The sequence below is a fragment of the Gossypium hirsutum genome, chromosome D04, assembly GCF_007990345.1.
Source record: "Gossypium hirsutum isolate 1008001.06 chromosome D04, Gossypium_hirsutum_v2.1, whole genome shotgun sequence".
Classification (NCBI taxonomy): domain Eukaryota; kingdom Viridiplantae; phylum Streptophyta; class Magnoliopsida; order Malvales; family Malvaceae; genus Gossypium; species Gossypium hirsutum.
In genome coordinates this window covers 12,047,702-12,073,066 of record NC_053440.1, presented here as the reverse complement: position 1 = coordinate 12,073,066, position 25,365 = coordinate 12,047,702, and the positions used below count along the sequence as shown (strand labels likewise).

The 25,365-nt window shown below is 33.6% G+C and overlaps 3 protein-coding genes across 3 annotated transcripts; all 3 read left to right on the top strand.

The window, feature by feature from the left end:
• The first annotated feature begins 17,387 nt into the window (after positions 1 to 17,387).
• LOC107956286 (uncharacterized) lies at positions 17,388 to 19,875 on the top strand. Its single transcript, XM_016891994.1, has 2 exons — positions 17,388 to 18,053; positions 19,576 to 19,875. Exons 1-2 carry the CDS (start codon positions 17,388 to 17,390, stop codon positions 19,873 to 19,875), a joined length of 966 nt encoding a protein of 321 aa, XP_016747483.1.
• Positions 19,876 to 20,011: 136 nt separating this feature from the next.
• On the top strand, positions 20,012 to 20,356 carry LOC107956285 (uncharacterized mitochondrial protein AtMg00820-like). Its single transcript, XM_016891993.1, has one exon. The coding sequence runs from the start codon at positions 20,012 to 20,014 to the stop codon at positions 20,354 to 20,356; it is 345 nt and encodes a 114-aa protein (XP_016747482.1).
• A 323-nt stretch (positions 20,357 to 20,679) lies between these two features.
• LOC107956284 (uncharacterized mitochondrial protein AtMg00810-like) lies at positions 20,680 to 21,207 on the top strand. The gene is made up of 2 exons (XM_016891992.1): positions 20,680 to 20,917; positions 21,014 to 21,207. Exons 1-2 carry the CDS (start codon positions 20,680 to 20,682, stop codon positions 21,205 to 21,207), a joined length of 432 nt encoding a protein of 143 aa, XP_016747481.1.
• Positions 21,208 to 25,365: the final 4,158 nt, after the last annotated feature.

The window sequence follows — 25,365 nt, the reverse complement described above, 5'->3', positions numbered from 1 at the left end:
TGAAAATTATTGATCTTGATGTTCACTTGAAGAAATGTTGAATTGAACTTGAATAAAGTATTGGAAAAATGTCTTGAATATGATTACATTATCCCTTGATTGAATGAATTTGATATTTTTAATACAAAATGACATGAATTGGTATGATAAATGATTGAGTTGCCGTATGGTTTGATTACATGTTAATACTCACCTTATTGATGCTTTGTTTTGCCATGTTTAGCCAAACTATGTCAAGTTAAAGTTGTTTATTGTATTTAGATAAAAGATAATGTAAGTTTTATTTAATGCCTATGAACTTACTAAGCATCCTATATGCTTACTTAGTTGCTTTCCTTTTTCCATGTAGATCGTCACCTTGCGAAACACGTCAAGTCGGATCGTCTCAAAACTCACACTATTCTCATTTTGGTAGCTATTTGGTTATCTTGAGTCAAGGAATTGTGATATGTATATAAGTGTTTTGGTATATATTTTGATGTATAAGATGTCTTGATGAGTTTGGTAACTTGTGATGATTTGGTGTTTTGATTCATATATAGAGATTAATATGTATGCATTTCATGCTTAATAATGTGATGGTCTATGGTTAAGTGTGTGGCATATGGAATGACATTGAATGAGATTGAAATTGGTATTTTGTTTGATAGGTGAATGGGATAGAAATGTTTTAGAACATAATTAACTTGAAGTATGCTTGAAAATGTGGCCTAGTATGGCTAGTGATAGTTATGTTTAATGCCTCTAAGTTATGGATATGTATATGTGTTCATAAGTAGTTATAATGAAATTGAAATGATATGTTTCAAGATGGTATTGAATTGTTTAGGTTTAAATGGTGTATAAATAGTGATTGACTTGATAAGAACTTGTACATAGATGCTTGAACTATTTGGCAAGTTTTTGGTATGTTTTGATTCAATTGAAATTGGTATTTGTTGAACATGTTGATAGGTTTGGTTGGAAACTCTGAAATAGGTACCAAATGGTTCATTTTTTTCAAAACATGGTCCACTTCTCGACGACCAAATTATCTCGTCGCAACATCGACCGATAATGAGTCACATCACGATGTTGAGTGGCCTGAGGTCATGACATGACAAACTGTTTAGCAGCGACACAATGTAGAGGTGATGACGTTACGACACCAGCCTTGAATTTCTAAAACTTTACAATTTGGTCTTATTTCGTGCTCGAGTTAACAAAAGAGATTTCGTAAGCTCAATTAAGACTAAAAATTGTTTATTAAACCTAAGATGAATGTGGTTGACATTACATTGTATGTGCAATCGATTATTTTGCTGTGAACTTGACTGTAGTTATTCCGACAACAAATGTAGCATTTCGTAACTCAGACCCAACGATCGGGTTGGGCGAAGGGTGTTACATTTCATTTCTACCACTTTTCACTTTAATCATTGATTTTTTTTACCGCAATCAATACTTAAACAAATAATAATTTTTGGGTGACCAAAATGAAAGTGCAAATATGATGTGACGTGTACAATTAACCGACATTAGGGATTTAACACTTGGGTGACTAAAATGAAAGTGCCCTAAAAGTTGGGTGACCAACTAGGTAGTATACCCTTTATTTAATTGATTTAGATGTTTTGAAATTTAAATTTCAATATTGAATTTTTTTAAGAATTTTCTACAATGGGATAAACAAGTACAATTTAACAAATTTTTTAATTTGTTAAATTGTACAATGGGATAAACAAGTACAATTTAACAAATTTTTTAATTTATTATTTTAGTTTCTATAGCTTTTTCATTTTAATTCTTAATTATCTTTACACAGATCAAGAATTAAAAAAATATTATTTTCGGTAACCAAAATGAAAATGTAAACATGATGCGGACATGATTTCGCGTGTACAGTTAATCGTCATTAAAGAATTAATGCTTAGGTGACTAAAATAAAAGTGCCCTAAAAGTTAGGTGACGAAATTGTAAAAATTTTCTTAAGTGACCAAAATAAAAACACCTTAAAAATTGGATGACCAATTGAGAAGTTTACCTTATTTAAAATGCGTTGTAAAACTTTTATGTTTAAATATTAAAAGGATAAAATATAAAAATGCATTATAATTTTTTTATGTTTTATGTTTAAATATTTTTAAGAGTAATATTTAAAAGAGTTAATTGCATTAGACATCCTTAAACTATGAGGTTCATGTTAAATTGGTCCCTAAACTTTAAACATTCTAATTATATTTTTAAACTATCGATGTTATATTAATCATGTCCTTTCGTTACTAAAACTATTAATTTAACTGCTAAATGACATGCCAAATCTTATGAAGCTAACTTTAAAATGAAATATATATATATGAGATAATGATAAATTTAGGTGTCAACATTTACATCTTTTGTCAATTTGACCCATATTCTTTTTTTGAACTAAATTTGATCATTAACTTTTCAAAACCAATCAAATTGCTTTTTTAAAAGGAAATGTTGACTAAAACTATAAATTTTTAACGATGTTGGTGTGGCAATCGACATGGCAGTCTATGTGTACTTTATATGGGCATGACATTGTTTGTCTTATATGTCACATTGACAAATAATTTAAAAACTATAAAAAATTCAAATCTTCAAAAATTCAAAATCCAAAAATAAAAAAAATTATAAAAGGTTCATTAAAATAAAAAAAATAGCATGAAGCATATCTGGAATGTCATACAAGCTACCATGCTAAAAAGTTTAACATTTTGGTCAACATTTCCGTTTTAGAAACAAGAGTTCAACTCTTTTTTGAAGATTGATGGTCAAATTTGACTCTTTTTAAAAGGTTGAGAGCCAAATTTAACTCAAAAGAAGAATAAGGGTCAAATTGACAAAAGGTGAAAATATTAATGGCTAAAATTATCATTATACCAAAATTTAAAAATAGAACGTTGTCGTATAACTTAAAATTAAAAACTAACACTAAAGTAAAGTTGAAAAAAAAGAAAGAAAGAATAAACAATTAAACTTCTATAGAAGTTTCAAAAACTTCAAAAATTAAGGTTTGCAAACCATCCATTTTTATAATTGTCAAAACCATTTTTAGGTTTTGAAAAATGGGGATCGACTTTTAAAATGGAAATGGAGTCGCCACCGATCTTTTATTGTGGTGTGATCGGATCACCTTGAAAATAATTTTAGGTCTGCGAATTTTGAGAAAACAGGTTCGGGAGTCGGTTACGCACGAGGAAGGGTTACCACCTTCATGACGCCCAAAATTGGTACCGAATTGATTGTTTAATGCCTTAATGTCGAAATTTTGAAAATATTTTAAAATGCGATCGTTGGAAAAGAAAATTTGAATAAAATAAATTGGATGATGAGACTCACTTATTTCCAAGAAATAAATTGACACACTCAGTAAGTTAGAGTGTAACATTTTAGATCCTCGAAATTAAGTTTATCTTTTGATTTTTTTTAATATCTATGCATTTGAGAAGGATATCCGACTTGGGTCAAATGAAGAAAAATCAAAACCCAGTAAGTTAGGGTTCGATTTCACCAAATTTCTAAATATCGAATATTGCCTTTATTTTTATTCGTTAGAAAAATCCTCATCTCGAGAACAATATGTCATATCCAATACGCTAGGACACAATGCATCAAATTCCCGATAATGAGTTTTTTATTTGAAATTTGTGAATTTATTGCAAAATGAATACTTGGCTTTCTAAATTCATCGAAAAATAATCGCAATCCAGTAAGTTAGGACACGATCTCTCTCGAGAATCATGAATGCCAAATATTTTGAAAATTTATAAAATATGATGATTTTAATGCTTTGACAAAACCCAAAATATATATTTTCTAAAAGGTATGCTAAAAAATTAATGTATAACATGAAACAAATACTTTAATCTAAATCATGTATATATATGTATTTACAAAAAATATATATAAGCACACAGTAAATTTAGAAATATGTTTGTGCATACATTTAGCACCCATATAAATATACATATAAAAAGATGGAACATGTAAAACAAAAACTTATAAATATTTTAAAAAATATGTATGAATATTATAAAAATACATGTATATGTACATGTGAAAATCAATAAAATAAATATATAAAATTATGTATATATATATCTCTAAAAAATACGTAAGTATGAATAAAATATAAATTAAGCACGTGAAAATTTAAAAAATAAACAAAAACCATATAAAAAGAAATTTTAAAAATGTGCAAATGAAATATATGCATGCATTTATAAAAGTTTTTTTAAAAAAATATGTATATGTATTATTTTAAAATATGCGTATGTAATAATAATAATAATAATAATAATAATAATAATAATAGTAGTAGAACATAATTTAAAAAATGAATAAAATAGTTAAAAAAGGGTTAAATTGAACTAAAAAAGAAAAAAAACTAAACTCGAAGTAAATTTAAAATCAGGACCACATTGAATGCGCGCGCAAGAGTGGAGGACCAAAAGGGAAATTCTTCCCACCCTTCCCAAAACGCTGCGCAGCGATGGGCCAAATTGAAACAGAGAAGAAATATTTGGCTCAATTTACAAAAGCCAAAATTGGTTTGATTGCAGTGCACCAGAAAAAAGCAGAGGCTAAATGCGAAATTATACTATTAAAAGCCAGAACGCGCGGATCCTCCCCTCGGGTCGGGTCACCGCGCGGGTCAAGGCCATCTAAACGGCGTCGTTTTGTTGCGTTATTTAAATGAAAAAAAAATCTAAAAAAAAGACATTTGCAGTTTTTTTAAAGAAAAACAAGTGCTGCCCCTTTTTTGCTCTGCTAGGGTTTCGACCCTAGCATCCTTGCGCCGCCGTTCGCCTGGCCAGCGCTCCGAACACGACGGAGATGACCACCATTCGGCGTCTTCGACGAAAGAGGTAAGATCCCCTCCATCCTTTCATTTTTATTTCTCTTCTTCGTGTGAAAGAATAAAAGAAAACAGTAAAGAAATGCCGAAGAAAAAAAATGGCAAATTCACCTTTTCGAATCTCTCTTCTTCTTTTTTTTTCTTTTTTGTTTCTTGTATTCAATATATGCGTGTAATGTTTACAGTGTTTGTGTAGGATTTTTATATCCCGATTTACAGAGAATAAAAAGCAAAAATGAAAAAATAAAAATCTCCCCTATTCTGTTCTTTTTTTCCTCTTTTCTGTTGTTTTTGTTTCTTTCTTTTTGTTGTTTCTTTGTGCTGTGTTGTCTTTGTTTCATTTGCAGGTACAGCGTACGGCACAGCGCGTGGAGGCGTGGTACGGTTGCTGCGGCGCTGGGAGTTTCTGGAAACCCTAGGAGTTTTCGGTTTCTGATTTTTCTTATTGGGCTGCTTCGTGATTGGGCCAGGGCTGGTGTTTGGGTTTAGGTTAGTTTGGGCTTCTGATTTGGGCCTGTAATGGGACTTTTGGACATTTAATTTCTGCTTTTATTTTGGTGTTATTTTATTAACGGGCAGGGCAAATTGGGCCTGTTACAATAGTATTATTTTTTCTTAAAGTTTTCCTTTTAAATTATGTCACATAATATCTAACATGCTATTTAAAATTTAAATTAACAATTTTAGTAATGGAAGAACCTAATTGATATATCCTTGATAGTTTGGGGATGTAATTAGAATGATTTGCAATTTAGGGACCAATATAGAATGAGGTTCATAGTTTGGGGATGTTTGATGCAATTAACTCTATTTAAAATTTTGTTTGTTTCTAAAATAATGAAAATAATATCAATAATTAGTAAAAAATGGAGTGGAGTGGAGTGGAGAGATAATCTAATTGTATCTAATATCTACAGAGATGGAGGAATTCAAGATCATTTTAAAGAATTTGCTAACATGAAGGTTGAAGAGTTTGTGGATTTTGTCAACGTCCTTTCCGTTCGGCTTTCACTGAGATTAGCCTGGAAACATTAGATTGGGATGTAGATGAAGGATGAAAAAATTAATCGGTTCATGTGATAATCAGATTCAGTTTATATGGGCCTTCCTATGTGGATTAGTCAACAACTTTTCAGTAAGATACGGGAAAATGATGTGTATATCTTGAAAGCTAGTGATGGTTTGGGTTTTTGAGATACAGAGTCTTCTAATAAATGCCTGTTAACAAAACAAGCATGACGGTTAGTCTCAAATCAGAAGTCTTTTTGTTGCAAATTACTTTGAAGCAAATATTTGCTCAATGCTGATGTTTGGGCATGCGAGGAGAAAGCACCCCACTATGTTGTTTAGAAAGATCTACTCGAGATTCTGTCGATTGTTTGGGGTGGTATAAACTAGAGGATGATGAGGAGAGTGTAAAATTCTTTGATGGCTTCGAGAATTATGTAGGCTGGTCTGCTTCTTCAGATGATCCGAACATTCTCACAAGCTTGAAGAACAAGGGCTTGGACATTACATTCTTGCTGCTTTGGATGCAAGAGTTGCAGAACTTTTGTGGAAATTGAAATTACCTAGCTTTTTTTTTTATGGGGCTGGGGCTGTTTTGTCTTTCCAAGAGATTTAATTCACAGGATCATTACCTTCTTCCCAAAAGACATGTTTGATAGAATGTGTGATGTACCCACTTAGACACCATAACATCCTTCCTCTTTGATGTAGTATTAATGCACTGTCTACTGTTTAGAGTGCTTGGTGTTACCCAATCTCTTGATACCCTTGTCACAATTGGTCTACTTGATCTATCCCACTCGTTGTTGCTTTTGAAGGTTTCAAGAGTTGGATCAATCCTAACAGATTTAAGTAAACCTAATTTACTCAAATGGCCGCATTAGACTAATCTGGGCCTTGATCATGGGACTTTGTTGACTCAGAGGGTGCAAGATGTTGAGGGTGAGGTCCATCTCTTTCCGCATTATCTTAGGGAGCAGGATGCTTTTGTTGACTCACGCTTTAATTTCGTTACATAGGTCCGTCATGTTAGCTACAAAGAAATCTTTCAGTTCGCAAGAGAGCTCCAACATGTTGGAGGTAATTGCCCTTATCATCAGAATGGTTAATTGACCCTTCTTTGGTGGTGATAGGCAATGATGTATTTAGTATCAAGCTTGGACACCTACTAGACGAGATAAAATCTTTATTTATTTATTTTGAGGCTATTCTATTTAAACATGTTCTGAGAAAGGAATCAACTCGTTGGCCAAGATGGTTACTATAGGCACTCGCTGTAACTAACCTTGTAGTTGTTTAGTCCTTATGTCTTTAAAAAAGTGAATTTTTTTAACCACACGCTTTTTCTTTAAAAAATATAAATAGATATATGTGTCAAAATTCATATAAATAAACTTAAAATATATATTAAGTTGAAAACTTATGGCAACAGAAAAATAACCTCAACATAATAGCAAGAGTAATTTTGTCATTTATCAACGTTGTTTAGACAAATGTATTAACATGTCAAAATCTACATGAAAGTTTCAACACTTATATAATTATATATCTCAAATTCAATTAAAATACAAATAAATGAGAGATAATTGTTTATATATTACTATAAATGATAGAAATATTATATTAGAGATAAATTATAAACTAAAAAGGAAAATTTAGCCAAGAACATATAAATTTAAATTTCCTATTTTTAAAAATTCAAAATTTTGATTTGGACTAAAAATTCAATTTTAAGTCCTAATCCATCCATATTTTCGGATCGACTGCTAAATAATTTGACAGTAATTCCTTTATTAAAATTTAAAAATGGATAATGTATTTGAATGTAGATGGTATAATATAAAAAAGAATTATTATTGTTACCAATAAAATATAAATTTTTCATGACAAGTGTCCCTAGCTTTTAAATCTACTTAAAAACTTTTCATCATTAACATTGTGCTTAAATTGAGGTTAGGAGATGGAAAGGAACAGGAAGGAAGGGAAAAGAAGAACCTTTCCTTGGATTGGTATTTTTACTTGAGGATAATATCATATTTCATACTTGAATTTTAATAAATCTTTTAATATAGCATTTGAACTTTCAAAAAATTTGATTTTAGCTGGTAAAATACTAATAAAAGCCTTTTTTTTTAAATTACTGAAATGGGCCCGTTAAAAAATTAATTACCGGAATGACCTAATTCCCCGAAAACGTGTCCACGTAAGCGCGTTGTCAGGTGACAAAGCAGGAAAACGCTTCCTTGAGACGTGTTTTTTGTCCACGTGGACAAAGCGCTTCCTTGAGGAAGCGTTTTCCCCGTGTAGCTACAATACCAACGGTAAAAAAATAGCCGTTGGTACCCCCCAACGGTAAAAAAAAAAACTATAAAACCTCCCCTTTCATTCTTTCACACTTAAATCATTTCTTTCAAATTCTCTCATATTTCTAACCAATATTCTCTCATATTTCTCTCAAATTCCTCTTAAAGCTCTCTTTAATTATTTTAAATAAAGCTCTAATTTTATTTTTTTGAATTTTTTTTAAATCATAAAAATTTGATCGTGTTAGCAATGGCCGGAGAATTAATTCGTCTCGATAACAAGCACATATCCGTCGAACAAATGAAAATGGTAAGTGTTAAATTTAATTTTTAAATATTATTTAAGATTTTTTTCATTTATGTAATTTTAAATAATTTTTATTTTATTATTTCTTATAAAAGTCCATAGATCGGATATTGCAATGCTATATCCGTAATATGCATGGTCCTCCATCACCGTTGATAGAGAATTACCTGTAGGAATCAGATTTTTGGCACATGGCGACGGTAGGCCGGGGATGCAAGTTGGACCCGAAACTCATTCGTGCATTGATAGAGAGGTGGAGACCCGAGACGCACACATTCCATCTTCCATGTAGAGAGTGGACTATCACGTTAGAAGACGTAAATTTGCAATTGGGATTGCCGGTAGACAAGTACGTAGTCACCGGGTCTGTTCAATCTGGTGATTGGGGAGCGGTATGCTACGAGCTTTTGGGTGCTATTCCGGAGAATATTAACGGAGGTCAGATCGAGATGGGCTGGTTACGAGACACATTCCCGGAGCCGGATGATGATTCTATCGAACTAGAAAGAATCCGATATGCTCGGGCATACATTCTTGAGATCATTGGAGGTTATCTGATGCCGGACTTGTCACGGAACCTTGTACATCTGAGATGGCTGCTGAAACTCGTTGATTTTAGAGCAACTAGTGAATTTAGTTGGGGGTCTGCCATGTTGGCAACATTGTACCGGGAGATGTGAAGGGTGACACGGCCGAATAAAGCGAAAATCGGAGGTTGCCTATCACTACTGCAGTCATGGGCACGGTTTTGCTTTCTATTTTTACATCATCGAGTGCACCACCCATAAACATTCCTACTCATAACGAGGTAAATTTTATATTAGATTTTACAATTATTACGTAGATTTAAAATATAATCGTATGCTAAAAATTTATTTAATTAGGTGGAACCATTCGACAAGTTATGCTCGATTACCTACCTCTCTTGAAGATATACGGCTTCTATTAGACCAACAGTCGGAAGCACAAGTAAGTATTAAATAAAATAGATATACATAATGAGATAGTCGATTCGTATTTAGTATTTAGTATTATGTATATAACTAATATTTCCATCATGTTTATATAGTTTCAATGGACACCATACGAGGATCCGGCAATTCGGGCAGTAATTCAGGATGAATGCTTCCAAAATCCGAATGTTTGGCATGTGAAAGTCCCATTGGTCAACTTTGCAATTGTGGAGATGCACCAGTCAGACAGAGTATTACAACAATTTAGATTCCAACAATTGATTCCCGTGGCACCTAAGGTGTTTGATGATCATCACAGAATCGACTTACGGCAATTGCATACGGATTGGCTGAGATTTTGGTCACACTATATCCAAATGTGGGAAGATTGGTATGATCATATACATACTCGAGAACCGATCATCGTTTCAGAGTTAGCGTATGTGCCAGAATACATGCCATGTTTTAGGATCCATGGCAAGCCGTATTTACTGTCGGAAGAGGAGAGGCAGCGACAATTGCGTGTCCAAAGAGAACGATGTGGCCCTTTAAATCCAAGAAGAAGAGATGACAATGCAATCCCATCAACAACACCCACACAATCACCAGGCCCAGCAACAGCACCGACACAGTCACCCGGCCCAACACTTCAACCGACGACACCCATAGCACGACCTTTTCAAATGATGCCAGGTGCGTATCCTAGCCCTTTTATGTATCCTAACCCTTATAAGTTTCCTTTTTCTAGTCCTATGGCAGGTTGGAGTCAATGGCCCGGTTCATCTCCATTTTCGATTACGCCAAGTGGACCGCCGATCTATAGGCCACCGTCGCACGAGGGATCGCACGAGGGGCCGTCGAAGAGCTCTTCTTTTTAAAAATCCCCATCACCTTACGAATTTCAAACACATTTGCCATCAGTGATGCAAACACCTCCACAGTTACTATTCTATCAAGGTGGGTCATCCTCCCAACACCGACAACCAGATCCCCTACCGAAGGAACCAGAATCCCCCCGAAGCAACCACAGCCCCCGTCAAAAGCTGGACAAAGGAGGAATCCAGCGCGTAACCGTCAACGACAGCCATGTGGCACTGAATCCAGCGGGCACGGATATTGATTTTTATTTTAATATATTTGTACAAACAATTTGAATATTTTTATATTATTTCATGTAATAAAATAGAAATTTTTTTATATTATTTCATGTAATTTACTTTTGTATTTTTAATAAAATAGAAATTCTTTTAAATAAGACAATATTTTGAATATTTCTATATTATTTCATTTAATAAAATAAAATGTTGTTTTGAATAAAGTAATTGTAATTTACTTTAATGTTTTTAATAAAATAGAATTTTTTAAAATAAGGCAATATTTTGAATATTTCTATGTTATTTCATTTAAAAAATATAAATAATACAATATAGTTTTTTACAATAAAATTCAACTATTGCGATTTGGACATGATCTACTTGTATGGCCTGGGTTCTTACACCATCCGCATAACTTCTGTTGATTGGCTGTTTCTCGGATATCCATATTGTTACGTATTCTAGTGGAGCAAGGTCGACCCTTTGGTTTGCGACGCAATTTTCTATCTGGTAACAACTTAAAGGGAGCAAGCGATACAGATGACCACTTACGTTCATCTGGTACTGATGGGAATACGTGTCTCCAAACGTTGTACATGTTTTGTAATTTGTACACTTCGTCAACATAGCTCATCGGATCCAGACGGAGATTCTGACAAGCTGCAATTACATGCGCACATGGATAACGAAGTGAATCAAACATCCCACGTGGGAGCTTCTTTCAGTACTTTTGCTGACAATGCATCAAAGATCCTACGTGGACATGTTTTCTGTCCATGTGGACAAAACGCTTCATTGAGGAAGCATTATCTTGCTTTGTCACATGACAATGCGCTGACGTGGACGCGTTTTCGGGGAAATAGGCCCATTCCAGTAGTTAATTTTTTACCTGGCTATTTTAGTAATTTTTAAAAAAAAGAACTTTTATTGGTATTTTTCCCGATTTTAGCATCTAAACTTTAATGTCGTCTATTAATATTGTACTTCTAACTAATCATGTTCATTTTTGACTAGTCAAAACACGTGACTCAATCATAAAGTGTCAAAGTGATTTGTCAGAATTTTTTATTTTAAATAATACACCAAGAACATAAGATTAATTAATAACAAATTTCTTTTTAAAATCTTCATTGTTTTTTATCTTTTTATCTTAAAAATTAATTATTTTTAATTAAAATAAATTTTAAAAATGAAAATTAAATTTTCTTTTTACTTTGAGAAACTAGAAAATGTTTTTCTTTTCCCACTTAAAAGCACATTAGTTTCCTTTTTCTTTTAAGTTTCTTAAAATTCATCTTTCACATTCTTTTCATCTAATCCAAGCTTTAATTTCATGAACTATTTTTTAACATTCCTTTTGAGAAGAGCATTTCTAACCTTTAACAACATACCCTACGCTATTAACTTTCAACTCTTAAAACTAACTTCTTCAATCATTGACAACCTCCAATTCCAGGACAGCTAAACCTATGTACTAAAATAAAAGCAAGAAAAATTACAAAACTCATCAATCCATTAAAATAAAACCCAAAAAATTTATATCTTTTGACTACCAATGGTTTTTTTTTGTCTACACAATCATAATTAATATGCAACTTGTAATTAACCTAATTTGATCATCTAACACAAACACTATAAATGTTAGCTCTTAGAACCTAATTAGAGAGTTTAGTTTATCATTCAAACTTTAGATTTTTGTTCTTAGTTAGAGTTTAGTTGCATTTTCAGTTTGTTTTCAATTGTTAAATAGTTATTTCGATTTCAATATTATTTTCGTTGTTATTTTCTTTTCATTATTTTTTTGTTACCGAATTCAACAATCAACAACCAATCGAGGGTTCAAGATCCAAGTGCAAATCAAGATTTTCAAATTTTGAGCATATTTTCTCTCTTCTCTTTATCTTTACAACTATTCGAATGTTTAATAAATTGATAAGAAAATTTGCATCTAGAATGACCCAAAACTAAAACCCTAGAAATGTTGATGATCTGAAGTGGGATTAATTAGTTTAGATTAAAGGTTTCACATTTAGTTAATTGGATTAGATTAACCAGAATAAACCCTAGATTGACGGTTCTAGGAAGTCACTTAGGTAGATGGGGCCGAAAGGATAGTCTGTTTGGAATAAACTTAATCTAACCCGATTTAATTTATCAAGTCAAAAGATAATTAAATTAAGTGTTGGGGATAAACCTGATTAAGCAAAGAACAAGTAAAATACAAAGAAATTGAAAATATCGAACACAAATATTTTACATGGAGAAACCCCTCCGAAGAGGATAAAAAAAATCATAAACAAAGATAAATTCACTATAACGACAAAAACACAAAGAGTACAAAGATAGAGATAAAATTAAGCCCTGAAACCCAAAAGTAAGAACCCTTAAAACGTAAACACAAAATTCTCTGAAAACTTATAAAAACTAATACCTAAATGTGTTATAGGTTACCTTTCTAGGGTGGAAAAAAGGCCTATTTATAGGCTACATTCATAGGTCTAATAATATTAAAATAACCTACACTAATCAGAGTTTAAGTGGGAAACTAATATTAAAATAACCTACACTAATCAGAGTTTAAGTGGAAAACTAAAAATAGAGTTTAACTGAGATAAAAAAAGCCGAAAAATGCGAGGCATAACTCCACAAATCTCCATATTGACTCGTATTTCCATAATGCCTTATTTGCTAAAGCTCGCCACGAACTTATCTCAAACTATGCAAGATATTAACTGAGTTGACGTTGTGCTTAGAAGTTGGAAGTCTTCTAATCTTTAACTTGTGCACTGCCAAATCAAAACTGACTCGAGTCTGATTTTCACGAACGCAGTGCCCTACCTTTTCAAAATACGCACCCAAAAGAGAACCTCTCTTATACAAAGTGCTCATACTTTTTTCCCTCTTATGACTAAGTTGCCTTCGCTTTAAACGAGTCAACTTCGACTCCTTAACGAACAAGGGATGTCTAATTTCACCGATTTTCATTGATCCTTCCAGAATATAAAGGCTGTCAATCTTTTTACCTTTCATCAAAACAAGAGTCCCACAGGATACCTTAATGCCAGTTGACTTGTTGTTAATTCTACAACCCTTCGAGTCAAAGTTTCCCAAGGAGATGAGATTTTTCTTTAATTCAAACACATATCTGACATTTGACAATGTTCTAATTGTCTCATCGTACATCCTAATCTGAACAGTACCAATATAGATTACCTTACTAGGTGAACCATTCTCTATACATACAACTCCATCTTCAACTAAACTGTATGTGGAAAACCAGTCCCTGTTGGGACACATGTGGAAAGAACACCCCGAATCTAGGATCCATTTGGACGTAAGGTCGCTTTCACTTGTTGACACCAACAAGAAATCATCTCCCTTTTAATTTTCCAAATTAGCACCAAATAAATCTTCCTCGTTTCTCTCAACAGTCCTTTTATTTCACAGTTTGTAAAAATCTGCCTTGGCATGACCTAGCTTCTTACAATTACGACATATCTTGTCTCGCTTCCGTGATGCTACCAAAATCGAGGCTTGCCTATCTAACTTATTATCCGAACCAAACTCATTGTCGAGTTTGTCTTTGCTTAACAAATTACCCTTCACATGCTCGAATGAGAGATTATCTCTGCCATAAATCAGGGTTTCCTTGAAAGACTTGTATGAAGGGGTAAAAAGCACAATAATAGCATTGCCTGATCTTTATCATCAATCTGAGCCTCAACATTCTTTAAATCATTCAAAAGAGTAATAAATTGACTAATGTGATCTCTAAGGTACTCACATTTGCTCATGTAGAATGTGTACAATCGTTGTTTCAACACTGATTAGTTAGCTAGAGATTTTGTCGCGTAGAGGGTTTCTAACTTTTTCCATAGGATGTATGTTGTTTTCTCCATCAACACCTTCTGTAATACATTATTCATGAGGCATAATTGTATTAATGATAGAGCATTTTTATCTAATATGTCACATTCTAGTTTTTCCATGTCTGCAGGCTTCTTCTCTGTAAGGACCTTCTCAAGATCTCCTTAAATTAGAATTGTCATCATCCGAACTTGCCACAGATTGAAATTTGTCATGTCATCGAACTTATCAACATCAAACCTTGTTGCAACCATCTCTAAATGGGTTAATTGCGGAAATAGACCAAGCTCTAAAACTAGTTTCTTGGGGATAAACTTGATTAAACAATTAACAAGTAAAATAATAAAAAAATTGAAATTATCAAAGACAAATATTTTATGTGAAAAAACCCCTTCGAATGCGATAAAAAAACCACAGGCAAAGATAAATTCACTATAACAACAAAACACGAAGAGTATAAAGATGGAGATAAAATTAAACCCCGAACCCAAAAATAAGTACCTTCAAAAAAATTCTTTGAAAGCTTGTAAAAGCTAATACCTAAATATGTTATGAGTTATCTTTTTAGGGTGGAAAAAGAGCCTATTTATAGGCTAAATACATAGGTCAAATAATATTAAAATAACCTACACTAATCAGAGTTTAAGTGGAAAACTAAAAACAAAATTTAACTAGAAGAAGAAAAGCCAAAAAATGTGAGGCTAAGTCAATAAATTAATTTAGTTATAAGCCGAAAGATGTTAATTAAGGTTAGTTGTTAGCTAAATAGTGAAAACCCTAAATCTAAGTTAATCATGGACATAGAAGTGAGTCACCTTTCTACTTGCTTACATTGATTTTAATTTTAGTATTATTTTGTTATTTTATTCTACACATCATCTTGCTTTGATTATGCCGTAATATGATCTGGACGTAAGTATTATTTAAACCTAGTTAGCATGTTAATTCTCACTTACAATTTAATTTAAATAAACCTCCATTGGGTACGATCCTTGTAATACTTCCAAAGTATTTCATTGTAAATAACAAAAATATATTACAATTTAACTTCTACACTTACAAACACCGCACATAATTTTACATCTAATTGTATAATTTGAAGCCTTAGCATACACATGTTGGGGCGCCATCATCTCTTTAATTCTCAAATCTAAAATATCTTAATCTTGCCTTTAAAGAACTTGATTAACTATAACCTAGAGAGGATCGAGAGTGAAGGAAATGAGTGCTTGTTTAAGATGTCTATCAAGACAAAGAACACAAAAAAGTTTGGTCATGGCTTGAAAATGTCTTGCCAAATCCCTTTCGTTATAAAAACATTTTCTTCTAAAGAATTCTATTCTTTTAAGAGTTAACAGATTATCAGAATTTTCAATAAAATAATTATATAGAACCCTTATAGCTTATAATAAATATGTTAACAATAAAAGTTGCATCTAGTCTACTTGGCTAATCTCATTCCACCAATATTTTTTGTGAATCTGGAAACAAATTCCATTAAGATGTTGTAGTTACCTTTTTTTGTAAGCTTGCTAGTTTCTAACCAAGCATGAAATTCTTGTAATCTTTCTAGCCACGTTGACATTGCATATATCATCAATAGTATGTTAATTTTCATCTTACAGTAGTTCTAAGAACTAATGTTCTTAGAACATTTGAAACATCTTCCATACTTTCATTCAAATGTTCTTCCTTAATTTCTGCTTGGGCGACCATGATTGTTAAAGTTGTATGACCTGAATCCTTATTAAAATAAGGTAAAGATGTAGGTAAAGATGTAGGTAAAGATGTAGGCAGTTCTTGTGCAAATAGATTTAGAGGATACCTTGCTAGGGTTAGATAAGATGCATTTGACATTGATGGATGAAGAGAAGAAGCGTAAAGATCAAAAATCTTTAACGTAATTACAACTGCAATTGACAGGACGTGTTGAAGGGGAAGATCGATGCTGCATCATGTGCAAAGTTGCAATAGCTAGGCATGTCAAAAACTCTAACTAGCAAGTTGCATATGAAGTAACGTCTTTATGCTCATGTTTTGAGGAAGGTGCGTCTGTGCACGAACACTTGACTGTGTTTAAAGAAATTTTTTCGGACTTAAAGGACATGGAGGTTTAGTATGATAAAGAAGATTTAGGAGCTTTGGTATCAATGGACTATGATAAAAGTGTGCGGTTTGAAGAACATTTACGTTATGATCTTTGAGTTTTGATAGCTGCTCAGAGGGAGTGAGTGTTTGCAGCCTTAGTTGACAAGGCGAAGATAGCAGAAGAGGTAAAGCGCACTAAACGTGAGAGGAGAGACTGAGAGAGAGGTCAAAGTAAGATTAAGAAGGATTCAGGTCCCTCTTGTTCTGTTTAGCACCTTAAGAAATAAAAGAGGTTTGATGGGCCTCCAAGGACCAATGCACCAGTTGTATCAACTGAGATTCAAGTCTGTAGCGACTATGGAAGACTCTATCCGAGTGAGTGTTGGAGGAAGTTAGAGGCATGTCATTGGTGCGGATCGATGGATCACCGTGTTCAAGACTCTCCCCATCGATCTGATCAGGTGCAAGCTTTTATACAAACTCCAGCTCCGAGTCTTGTTCAACCTCCGAGAGTAGCTCAGTAGCCACCTAGGGGCCGTGGTATGGCTAGGGTTGGTAACGGTGCTAGTCAAGGTCAGAGAGTACCAGGCAGATGTGCGGGGCCAGACTGAGGCACGACAGCCTACTCTTGTGTATGTGGTGAGGCACCGTGAGGATAAAGACAACCCCAACATTGTAGCGGGTACGTTCTTTATTCATACTGTTCCATACTTTGCTCTGATTGATATTAAGTCTACACATTCTTATACATCTAGTACTGTATCTATGAACTTGGGTATATCTACTGAGAGTAATGCTAGAGAGATTTTTGTAATTAGCCCATTAGGTTAATCGGTTCGAGTTGATAAGATATATAGAAAAGTTTCGTTAGAAATTCAAGGCATTGTATTTTCAACTAACCTGATGGAATTGCCGTTTGGTGAGTTCGATCTGATTCTAGGAATAGATTGGCTCGTAGAATATTGGGTTAATTTAGATTGTGCTTCTAAGCGGGTCACTCTGAGATCAGATGAGGGTTGTGAAATCATTATGATCGGTGAGCACCAAGATTACCTTTCTAACGTGATATCCACTCTTGTAGCTGAAAAGCTAGTTCGAAAAGGTTACGAGGCATACCTAGCCTTTGTATCTGATTCAGGTTCTGCAAAGCTTTTTATTAAGGATATTAGAATTGTGAGAGACTTCCCAGACGTTTTCCCTGAGGAGTTGCTGGGAGTACCTCCGGACAGGAAAATTGAATTTGGTAATGAACTGTTACCAGGTACTGCTCTGGTGTCTATTGCTCCTTATCACATGGCATCAAAAAAGCTTATAAAATTGAAAGCCCAGCTTCAAGAAATTCTCGATCGAGGGTTCATTCGATCGAGTGTGTACTCGTGGGGAGCATTGGTCTTATTTGTCAAGAAAAAAGATGGCACAATGAGAATGTGTGTGAATTATTGTCAGTTGAATAAATTAACAAAGAACAAGTATACACATCCAATGATCGATGATCTGTTCGATCAGTTTTGTGGGGCATCTATATTTTCTAAAATCGATCTTCGTTCTGGGTATCATTATGAGACTGATGTGTATAAGACTGCTTTTAAGACTCGTTATAGGCATTATGAGTTCCTGGTTATGTCTTTCAATTACAAGAATGCTTACTACAAGAAAATAGACCTACCACGATACTTTTTTTTTACTTATGACGAAAAAAAAAGATTGGCATAGGTGTCGCTACACTTCTCCCTGCGCTTCTGAAAATGTTGTCTTTAGTACGGATGGTATAGGTGCTGTGACACTTTTGAAAAAGTGTTGGCAAAGACCTAGTCGAGGCCGACCTTTAAAAAAGGTTGGGATAGACCTTGTCTAAGGAAACCTTTTAAAAAAAGGTTAGGATAGAGCTATCTAAGGAAACCTTAAAAAGGTTGGGATAGACATTCTTATCTAAGGCAACCTTTAAAAAAGGTTGGGTAGACCTTGTCTAAGGCAACCTTAAAAAGGTTAGGATAGACCTTGTCTAAAGCAACCTTTAAAAAGGTTGGGATAGACCTTGTCTAAGGCAACCTTTAAAAAAAGGTTGGAATAGACCTTGTCTAGGGCATCCTATAAAAAAGGTTAGGATAGACCCGTTGAAGGCAACCTTAAAAGGTTGGGATAGACCTTGTCTAAAGCAACCTTTAAAAAAGGTTGGGATAGACTCGTCTAAGGCAATCTTTAAAAACGGTTGGGATAGACACGTCTAAGGCAACCTAAAAAAGGTTGGGGTAGACCCATCTAAGCCAAACTTAAAAAGCTTGGGATAGATCTTATCTTAGGTCCCATGTTTTTTATGACATTTTTCCCCGACTTTGAAGAGCCTATTTTGGAAAAATATGTGTAAATTTGTATGTGTTGGGTTTGGAAAAGTTTGAGACGATATTAATTGAACAGTTAATTAATATAAATTGATCATATAAATAAAAAATTACCATTGAATAATAGAGTTATTAGTTTATATACATCTAGAGCCTATACAACCTCAGTAGATGAATCTGAGTTGTGGCATAGGAGAATGGGTCATGTTAGCTACAATGTGTTATCTCAGTTGTATTAGGATAAGTTGGTTGAGAACCTATCAAGAATGGTTGAACATGAAGATGTCTGTGAATTATGTTAGTTGGGAAAGTAAAGTAGGTTGTCGTTTCCTATGAACAAGGCTTTGAGGGCCTCTGAAAAGCTTCACTTAGTTCACACCGATGTGTATGGACCTATGAGAACTTAATCATTAAGTGGCAGTAGGTATTTTGTTTTGTTTATTAATGATTATTCAAGATTTTGCTGGGTCTACTTCATGAAAAAGAAGTTTGAAGTTCCACAAGTGTTTTGGAAGTTTAGGTCAGCTGTAAAGACTCAGCCTAGGTGCAAGATCAGAATTGTGAGGTCTGATAATGGAACTGAATACATCTCAGGACTATTTGAGAAGTTTTGTAAAGATTTAATGATTGAACACTAGGTCACTAACACTTATACACCTCAGCAAAATGGTGTAAGTGAGAGGAAAAATAGAACCGTGATGGGTATGGCCATGTGCCTCATGTTTGAGAAAATTTTTCCTCAGTGTTTCTAGGTTGAAGCTGTCAATGTAGCTGTGTATCTCCAGAACAGGTTGCCAACCAAGGCTATGAAGGAGAAGACTCTGTTTGAAGCATGGTTTGGCTGTAAGCCTTCAGTTTCTCATTTGAAGATTTTTTGTTGCATCTGTTATGTTCATATTCCAACAATCAAAACGGACAAGTTGGATAAGAAGGCACAACCTGGTATTTTTATGGGCTATAGCAACAACAACAAGAGTTATAGATTTTCTGATCTATCATCCAACAAAGCATTTGCAAGTAAGGATGTCATGTTCGATGAAGATACAACTTAAAATTGGGAAAATTCATAACCAGAACAAGTCGGTGAAAGTCAGATTATTATGACTAATGAAGCTGAAGTATATGAGCAAGAGAAGTTAATAATAATTTTCCAGTAAGGGGACTCGAACTATTAGTGAAATTTAAGAAATGGCTGATATGGCAGTTCTTGAACCCATTAGTTATGAAGAAGCTACATCAATAGAAGGTTGGAAAGAAGCAATGCAAGCTGAGTTGAAAATGATTCATAAAAGCCAGACTTGGGAGCTTGCTGATAAGCCATCACATAAGAAAGTTATTGGTGTTAAGTGGGTGTACAGAATCAAGCTCAATACTGATGGTTCACTAAACAGATTGAAGGCAAGGTTGGTTGTGAAAGGGTTTAGTCAGCAATATGGGGTTGATTCCATGAAGACCTTTTCACTAGTAGCAAGACTAGATACAATCAGGCTATTTCTAGCTTTGGCAGCACAGATGAGATGGAAAATTTTTTAGTTGCATGTTAAATCAACCTTTTTTAATGATTATCTATAAGAAGAAATATATATGGATCAGCCACCTAGTTTCACGGTCAAAGGAAGTGAAGAGAAGGTTTACAAGCTTAGAAAAGCCTTGTATGGGCTAAAACATGCTCAAGAGCTTGGTATACAATGATCAATGAGTACCTGCAAAATTTGGGATTTCAAAAAAGCCTAAGTGAACCAACTCTATATGTGAAGATAGTTGAAAATGTCACAACATTAATCGTTTCTTTATATGTTGATGACCTGTTGGTAATTGGAAGCAATGATAACTCGGTGATAGAGGTTTAAATGTAAATGGAAAAAGTATTTGGGATGTCAGATCTTGGAGAAATGAAGTGTTTTCTTGGGATGGAGGTGCTACAAGTCCAAAAAGGAATATTTATCAATCAGGGAAGCATTGCCTTAAATATTTTGAAGAGGTTTTGCATGGAAAAATGTAAACCAATCAGCACGCCAGTGACACTTGTAGAAAAGCTTAGCAGCAATGATGAGTTTGAGAAGGTCAATGAGGAAAATTACAGAAGTCTCACTGGTTGCTTGTTGTATTTAACAACTTAACTAGACATTATGCATGTAGTGGGCGTGTTATCAAGATTTATGCCATGCTGTAACATATCGTATTTTAAAGTTGCTAAATGGATGCTGAGATATATCAAGGGATCCACTAACCTTGGCGTATGGTTTGAAAAGGCAGAAGAATTGAAACTAGTTGGCTACACCAACAGTGATTGGGCAAGATCAGTGGATGATATGAAAAGTACCTCTGGTTATCTTTTTTCACTTGGATCTGGCGTATTTTCATGGAGCTCTAAGAAGCAGTGAATTGTTGCTCAATCATCAACTGAGGCGAAATATGTAGCTTCAGCAGTAGTAAATTAAGCTATTTCGCTAAGAAAACTCCTTGGTGACTTGGATCTTGTTTATATTGAAGCAATACAAATTTTGTATGACAATCAATCCGCCATTACAATTGCGAAGAATCCCATTTTTCATAGGAGAACAAAACACTTAAAGATAAAGTATCAATTTGTAAGTGAAGTTGAATAGAGTAAAGAAGTGACTTTGATTTATTGCAGCTCTGAAGATCAGCCAACGGATATTCTGACCAAGCCTCTGGGAAAGGAAAGTTCGAAAGACTTAGAAAGTAAATTGATGTTCACAACATGGTGTCCAAGGAGGAGTGTTATGATATGGCCAACCATGCAGTGGTGAGTATATTTGGCGAACAGTCTGAAAGTGCAAGAATGTTGGTGGACTCTCCATATGTGACAAGTAAGAACAAGCTCGCCAATGCTCAAGCTGCGTACTGTATGGCGAACTATAAAGCTATTAATTAATTGGCAGATTGAAGACACGCAAATTGTATTTGCCAAGTATGACTGTGGACTATATCTGCGGATTGTATGAAAATATTTTGGTGCAAGTTGCACAAGTTATGTTACGTGTGTTTGATAAAACCAATCTTAGTTGGTAGGAAGTTTTGATGTGTTTAGGTGCTAATTAACACAAATCAACTTGTGTACAAGTTAAATTTTTAAAATTTGAAGATTGTATTAGTGGTATTAGTTAAGTTCTGTCATGAATCAGATAATATATATTGTATAATTTGAAATTGAAAAAGATGATGAAATATAGCAAGCCAAATTGGATTGTTAATTTTTCTCTGTTTTGCTTTATTTCTTTGATCATAACACCAACATAATTATCAAAAACTCACTGAACAAGAATGTAAAGAACCTCAACAACAAGGGTTGATTGAACCTTCTCATTATCACTGGACATGTGACGCTTTTTATTTCAATAGAGAAAAACAAGCTAGAGGAGAACTCAAGGAAGTGGTCAACTATAAACCACTCAAAATTTTTCTCTAAGATGATAAATTTTCATTTCCCAATCAGAACTCACTATTTTTCAGTCAATAGCTAAAGTCGATATCTTCTCTAAATTTGATCTTAGGTTTGGTTTTCAGCCACTAGAATAAAACTAGCAAAAAAGCCCAAAATAGGATTTTGTATTCCAAACCAGTATTATCAATAGAAAATAATGTCATTTAGTCTAAAAAAACTGCATCAATATTTCAGAAGGCTATGATCAATATATTCCAACCCATCATGGATAATGCACTGATATACTTGATGATATCCTTTTGTACAATCCAAATGAACAAGCCACATTGCTCTTCTAAATCAATTCAAGCAGCTAATCCTTCAAATTGAAATTATGTTGTTAGACACAAAAATGCAGACCAACAGATCTAAGACAGAACTCTTGGGATGAATATTAGAAAAGGCAAGCATCACCTGCCCTCCATATTACACATAAATTATTAAAGTTCTTTAATGAAGATTTGACAAAAAATCGAATGCACAGTTCTTATGGATTGTAAACTATCTTAGAGATTTTGTTCCAAAAAATTCTCAATATATTATTTCTTTGAATATGTTAAACAAAATCCCCTTCATAGAAAGAAGCTCAAACAAAATCTCTAAAATTTGCCACCATTGCAGATACCTTCTGATAGAAAAATGATTATTCAACCAGACACCAGTAATAAGTGATAAGTATTGGAATGCAATTCTTTTTTAAAAATTGAATGACAAAAGACATCTATATGGTTTCAAAAGTGAAAAATTCACAGATGCAAAAATCAATTTTCACTCAATTTTTAAAGAAATCCTAGAAGTTGAAGAAAGAAATTTTAACCAAACCACCTAAAGAATCATTATGTACAAAACCTCCTCATTCACCTTCATCCTTTTCCATCCCACCAAATTTTCATCCAAAACAGCCTCCAAAAGTTTTCAATCTTGCCCTTAAAAAGAAGTTCCACAATAAAATCTAGGGTATGATATTCCAATATCAATTGAATGTTTTCAAAAACTTTGGAGAATTTATTCTTAAAGCTCTTGATCTCCATCATGAGTATCCCTTATCCATCATCTCTAGGTAAAGTTTGCTAAATTTTTAAATAAATTAAAATAGATGTTATGACTCACATGTACCATGTAGGGATCTAGTTCTTCATTCTTAATCTCCAATATCTTTTAAAGCAATCAATTTAAGAATAAATTAGTCCAAAAAATATTTTTTTTCTTTAGTGATTTTTATCTCTTCCATAGTGGTTAGAAATAATTAACAATCCAACAGCCAAACACTCAACTGATTTAGCCATGATGATTATTTCTATAAGACATAGTATTTGTGCAGCATGGTGTTTCTATTTAGTTAGGAGCATTCCTAATAGCATAGATTCATAAGGCATATCTTAAAATAGTAAGAATTTAAACAAAAAGTATAGGGAACTCCAAAAATATCTATGTCAACTCTACAGGACAGTCCCTCTTGAAATATGACATCCGCAAAATCTAAATGCACTATAGGATCTTTGGCTAAACACCCTCGAACATTATCAACAAAAAATAATGACAACAATAAAGCACTATAGAGAAAGCATTCTAGTCCCGTTAGAACAGTCATGATTATCCAAAATATCATCCTTTTCCTCGAAATATATAGATGACGACTTAGTTGACAAAACCACTCACATAGAAATAAACAAAAAAACTTAGCAAAATCTTGATAAGAAAAAGGAAACCAAAGCATATACAACGTAACAGAAAAAAAGGGTAGAGGAAAATAGAGTTCAACCTCACCTTAGAAGAAAGCATTGATTATGAAAGACATTAGCTAGTCTACTTTTGTCAACAATCTTATTAAGTAAATATGTCAGGAATCCTATCCTTTTACTATTTAAGAAGCTTGTCGTTTATAATCCTTCACTTCTATGAATAAGAGGAAGTTTGTAAAAAAAGATGTTTTTTTTCTCTCATTAAGTATTTGATTTACTCTTTTCCAAGAAAATGTCAAAGAATATGTTCAATCCTCCAAATTTGATAGCCATTTAATCAAAGAAGGATCTAGTGAACTCACTCTAGAAATTCCAGCATTATTTCCCAAGGACTAGATAGAAAAAGTCTCTACTTATATCCATTTTGGTGCTATTAGGTTAGCATTCAACTACCATGGAATTGAAGGAAATTGCTAAAATCACTTCATTAGATTCCTGATACATAAAATACCAGCATGCATGTATTGGAACTACTGAAGCTACACTAAGCTCAGGCTTAATAATGATGGCTCCTTTCAAAATTTCACCATGTCTTTACGTAAGCCAAATATGATGAAAGCCTAACAGGTCCAAATCCATATGGTTGGTTGTTGGCACATAATTAAATTAATCTTGCACAAAATAAATTATGTAGCTTCTGGGTATGTAAAGAGACTTGAAGATGAAGAGTTAGAAATGTGAAGAGACTTGAAGATGAAGAGCTACACACATGCATGTAGATGAATAGTCACAACTCCTATAGCATTTAAGTGATGAAGATGAATAGTCACAACTCCTATAGCACTTAAGTGATGTAGATGAATAGTCACTTACAACTCCTATATAAAGAGTTATATGTGATGAAACATTTGTAGAGTGTGTGAAATAAAAAGAAAAGTTTATTAGAAAGGGTGTTTCTCTCTTCCATACAAAATTTATTTCTCTTATCCATTATATTCTTCATCATTTTCTTTGTTTATTCCTCCAAATATTAATCAATCTTCTACAAATTGGTACCAGAGCCAAGTTCGATCGAAACGAACAATTCTATTCCTCTTTCTTCCGATCCCCAATTAACCAAAGAAAATTATGGCAAATGGAGTATCCAAATGAAGGCTCTTCCTGGATCTCTAGAAGAATGAGAGATTGTTGAAAAATGTTATAATGACGTTGAGGCTAAAGAGGAGGAAGGATTAACACAAGCCCAAAAAGAGAGTCTAAGGAAATCAAGGAAGAAAAATCAGCAAGCCTTATTTTGGATATATTAAGGAGTTCAATCATATGAAGCGGCTTGGGAAAAAATAGCTTGTGCCACATCGGCAAAACAAGCATGGGAGATTTTACAGAATTCATTCAAAGGAGATGAAAAGGTG